Consider the following 5141-nt stretch of genomic DNA (forward strand, 5'->3'; position numbering starts at 1 on the left):
GTGTGTGTGTTTTATAAACACTGAAGGTTGGGAACCATGGATGACTAAGTGAAGTCATTTTGTGACTCTAGATTTGAATTTTCTACAGGCTATGGAGTGTAGTTTGGCTAAAGCAAAACCCAGGTAAAATCAGGACTACACATCAATTCCAGTTTGCTGTGGGTCGGGAACGGCTGCGGGTCGAGTGTGGGTGGGCCAGTGCTGGCAAGCCTTGATCTTTGCCCGGGCTTGTCCTTCTGGGGAGAATTACTTGCTTCTGCTGGACTGAGGGTGACCTTGTCTCTGGCTGGAGCCATGCTGCCATGGAAGACTCTTTTCAGGGCCCACTAATCCTTGACGTTCACCTTGTCCCCCGCCCCCAGAGAAGTCGTCCGGACCCTCCCATCCCTGGAGTCTCTGCAGAGGTTATTTGACCAGCAGCTCTCCCCGGGCCTCCGTCCACGTCCTCAGGTAAAGGGTCTTGGGGTTGAAAAGGCGAGATTAATCCACCAGGGAGGAGGATTGAGTTAGCCAGTCCTGAGGGCTCAGGAGGAAGAGGGGAGCGCTGCCCACCGTGTGTTCACTGGGCAACAGCAAGCAGGTACGCTGGGGTGGGTGGTGGGAGCCTCAGCCCCTGCCCTCCCCAGGAAGCCATCTCCCACTGCCAGATTTTGATTTGAGGAATAAAGATGTAAAATTATGCACTCGGCCGGGCGCGGTGGCTCAAGCCTGTAATCCCAGCACTTTGGGAGGCCGAGGCGGGCGGATCACGAGGTCAGGAGATCGAGACCATCCTGGCTAACACGGTGAAACCCCGTCTCTACTAAAAATACAAAAAACTAGCCGGGCGAGGTGGCGGTTGCCTGTAGCCCCAGCTACTCGGGAGGCTGAGGCAGGAGAATGGCCTGAACCCGGGAGGCGGAGCTTGCAGTGAGCTGAGATCCGGCCACTGCACTCCAGCCTGGGCGACAGAGTGAGACTCCGTCTCAAAAAAAAAAAAAATTATGCACCCATCAGCAAAACTTATTTGTACCAAATAAGGGGGCAAGCAGGGCCTGTTCCCATCATTTCTCATCAGAAACTGAAAGGAAAGAAAAAGAGGAGGCACCTGAACTCTTGATCCTGCCTCTTGTCCCAGCAGGAGCAGGATGAAGGTGCCCCCCCACCCCCACACCTGCTTGTGGCCTGGCAGGAGGCCAAGGTCGTGTTGCCCATTAAGCAAATATCTGTGTAACAAAAGGTGTCATCAATAAAATTTTAACAAGTTTTTAAAAAAGCAAAAGCTGTATCTCAGAAGAAAATACCTGCAACAAAGATTAGGGAAAAAGGCTTACAGACAAAGTATTCATATGTTTATTATTATTATTTTTATTTGAGACATGGTCTTGCTTTGTCACCCAGACTGGGGTACAGTGGCACAATCACAGCTCACTGCATCCTCAAACATCGGGGCTCAAGAGATCCACCCCACCTGAGCCTCCCATGTTTTAAAACCGCAATTACTTTTGCATCAGCTAATAGCTGGGGATTACAGGTGCGCACCACCACGCCAGTCTCTTTTTAAATGTTTTTGTAGAGACAGGTCTCACTACGTTGCCGATGTTGATCTCAAACTTCTGGCGATCTTCCTGCCCCAGCCTTCTGAAGTGCTGGGATTACAGGTGGGAGCCACCATGCCTGGCCATGTTTTTAAAAAATTCCTACAAACAATTAAGTAAAAACAATCCAATTTTTAAAAGAGGGAAAGACTATAAACAAGGTGGCTCACTGAAGAGGGACAGGGAATAGCCAATATAGATATGAAAAGGTGTTCAGCCTCACCTTGTTAGTAACCAGGAAATGACATTGGACACTAGGCGGCCTCTTCTTACCTATTAGATGGGCAAAGAGTTGATGCTAAAGTTGATGGGTGAGTCAGGACTTGGCTAGGGTGTGGGGTGGAAGAGGTGCTCACAGGGGCTCACTCCTCTGCTGCTGGGAATGGAAATGGGTTTTCTGAAAGGCAGTTTGGCCGTTTGTATGAAAAAGTGAACTGCAGGCATCCCTCAAGCCCACAGTTCCATATGTCGGCAGCTTCTTAGGGACTACAAGTACACAAAGATTAAAAGAAAAAACATTGAAAATCACATAAACAGGCCGGGCGTGGTGGTTCACACCTCTAATTCCAGCACTTTGGGAGGCTGAAGCGGGTGGATCACCTGTCAGGAGTTCGAGACCAACCTGACCAACATGGTGAAACCCTGTCTCTACCAAAAATACAAAAATTAGCCAGGCGTGGCGGCAAGCGCCTGTAATCCCAGCTACTTGGGAGGCTGAGACAGGAGAATCACTTGAACCCTGGAGGTGGAGGTTGCAGTGAGCCGAGACTGTGCCACTGTACTCCAGCCTGGGTAACAGAGTGAGACTCCATCTAAAACAAAAAAAAGGAAAAAGAAAAAAAAGAAAATCATATAAATATAGGGAGCTGGTGAACTGCAGTGGTGCAGAATTCTACTCTAAGGTGTGAACACTGCTCTGGAAAGATCTCTAAGGCTACTGTTAGGTGGAAAAGCAAACAGCGGGATGGTACAGAAACTCTGACGGAAGTCTCCACGAGGAAGTCAGATGGGAAGGATTTAAACCCAAAGGGCCATGCTGGTCACCACAATGCAGGGATGAGACTGGGGAGAAAGGGACTGGGCCAAAGGGGATTTTGAGTTTGCCCACATTGTTTGAGTTTTCTATAGAGAACATGTATTTGTGTTCTACTTGTGCAACTTTCAAAATTCAGAAAAAAAAAAGTTTTGCTTTCTCCGAGGTGAATGATGGGTTAATTTCTAAGAAAGTAAAAGCAAATCTAGACAAAACAGGGGCTCTGCCCGACTCCTGAGCTTAAGTAGCTTGAGTGGAAGAACACGCAGTCAAGTCTTTGAAGTAGATTAGAAGACAGACAAAGCCTCGAGAGAGAGGCCAGCTGCAGTCCCAGTTACGGTGCTGCCTGGTGGAGGCCAGTCTCTGCATTGAGTGGCAGGACAGAGCAGCCACACGGTGGAGGGTGGGTCTTGCTGCCACACTCCCCTCCCCTTTATGAGACTCTGAGTGTTGAAGAAAAACAGAAAAGGTTGTTCTTGATGTGTCTTCAGGAATTCAGAAATCAAGGAAGGAGTTGAGGCTGCCTTGAGGAGAGGAAAGAACACTGGCCCATGGATCAGAAACACTTGAGTTCAAAATCTGATTCACCCTCGTGGATCTCTAGTCTCCCCATCTGTGAAATGGGGACAGTAATATCTCTGCAGGGTTTGGTCAAGGAGTGAGTGAAACCGGGTGCGTGAGACATCTGACCCTACTAGACTCTCGCCAACATGAGGCCGTTTCCCTTAAGTAGGCAGGACAAGCTGGGGACACCCAAACCCCTGTGTGATTACTTGAGGACTGCTGGGAAGCGGGAAATGCAATGTTATCAATATGCTGGCTGGCCTGGGGGATGGAGGAGACCTGGGTCTGCCCTGTGTGAGAAAGGAGAGCCAGTAACCTCCCTTGGATGGTTAACCTGCCTTGGAGCCCCACTTCCTTTTTTTTGAAAAGTGCAACTGAAAAGCAAAGTGAAAAAACTGAGTCAGCTGATGTAAACCCTCAGGCCAGTCTAGCCATTCACAGGCTAAGCTGTGAATTCTATCCTCAACCTTGACACTGGTGACATTTGGGACTGGATTGTTCTCTATCATGGAGGATTCCTGTGCACTCTAGGAGTCCTCCACATCCTGGCCTTTACCCATGAGATGCCGTTAGCATCCCCCAGCTGTGACAACTGGAAATGTCTCAGACATTGCCAAATGTCCCCTGGAGGGCAAAATCACCACCAGCTAAGGACCACTGGCTAGCCCGCAATTCAAATATCAGATCTATACTAGCTGTAAACTCACCACTCTGACTCTATTCCCCCATCAGCAAAACAAGGATTAGAAAAATCAAGACGTGAGGATTAGATGACTTAATATATTGAAGATGTGCTTGGCACATCGTAAGAACTCATTGAATAATCATTAGGCAGAAGTATGGGGAAAGCTTCAGCATTTTTCTAATACTTTTTGTTTCAAGCACAAACACCCAGTTTGTCAGTAACTTCATTTATGTTAAGATCTTGTCAGAGCTCCCCTCCCAAAAGTCACAATTCCAAAGACAGCCGGTGGGGAGTGGGGGAGCCACAATTGCATGGTGACTGCCCAGGGTGAAGGCAGGTCATTCCAAACGTCCTCTCCTGTGGACAGGAGGAGGCTTGAATCTGTGTTACCATTTCAATTATTTATGAGATAAATAACCCTAAAACAAGGGAATCCTACCCTATCCCATCTCCTGACCAGCTTTTCTTCTCAACCAACAGGCAGCCCTTCTGTTGTCCCTTGCCTGAGTCTTAGCGCCACCCCTTCAAGCCACTTCCCTCATTGACAATAACTATAGAAGAATTGTGAGTTTTATTAAGAAGCAAGGGAAAGACCAAAAAGTGGATAGAGAAAGCACTGACAATTATTAACTGCTGTGATGGTGGTAGTGATGGTTATTGGGATGGGGAATGGTGTGGTGTCTAATGGTAATATAGATGGTGATGACAGAGGTGGTCATGATCATGGGAGGGCTGGTAGGAGTGGAGATGGTGGTCATGATGGTGATGGTGATGGTAGAGGTGATCATGATCATGGTGAGGGTGGTAGTGATGAGGGTGGAGGTGGTGATGGTCAGGGTAGGAGTGGTAAGGGTGGAGATGGTGATAGTGATGGTGATGGTGATGGTGGAGGTGGTCATGATTATGGTGGGAGTGGGAGTGGTAGACATGATAGTAGTGATAATGGTTGTGAAGGTGGTCATGATTACGGTGAGAGTGGTAGGGGTGGAGATAGTGGTAGTGATGGTGATGGTGAAGGTGGCCATGATGATGGTGAAAATAATAGATGTGGAGATGGTGGTAGTGATAGTGATGGTGGAGGTGGTCATGATCACGGTGGGTCTGGTAGGGGTAGAAATGGTGATGGTGATGGTGGAGGTGGTCATGATCATGATAGGACTGGTGGGGTGGAGATGGTGATAGTGATAGTGATGGTCATGGTGAGGGTGGAGGTGGTGATAGTGATAGTGATGGTCATGGTGAGGGTGGAGGTGGTGATAGTGATGGTGATGGTCATGGTGAG

General features: G+C 48.4%; 1 protein-coding gene across 1 annotated transcript in view; it reads left to right on the plus strand.

Moving 5' to 3' along the window:
• Window positions 1–5141, plus strand: part of INPP5D (inositol polyphosphate-5-phosphatase, 145kDa) — a 161908-nt gene that overhangs the window by 88670 nt on the left and 68097 nt on the right. Inside the window, 1 exon segment of the mRNA XM_011952024.1 lies at window positions 363–450. Coding sequence (XP_011807414.1) covers window positions 363–450 — 88 coding nt within the window.

The sequence above is a fragment of the Colobus angolensis genome, unplaced genomic scaffold, assembly GCF_000951035.1.
Source record: "Colobus angolensis palliatus isolate OR3802 unplaced genomic scaffold, Cang.pa_1.0 Scaffold33, whole genome shotgun sequence".
In the NCBI taxonomy this organism is placed as follows: domain Eukaryota; kingdom Metazoa; phylum Chordata; class Mammalia; order Primates; family Cercopithecidae; genus Colobus; species Colobus angolensis.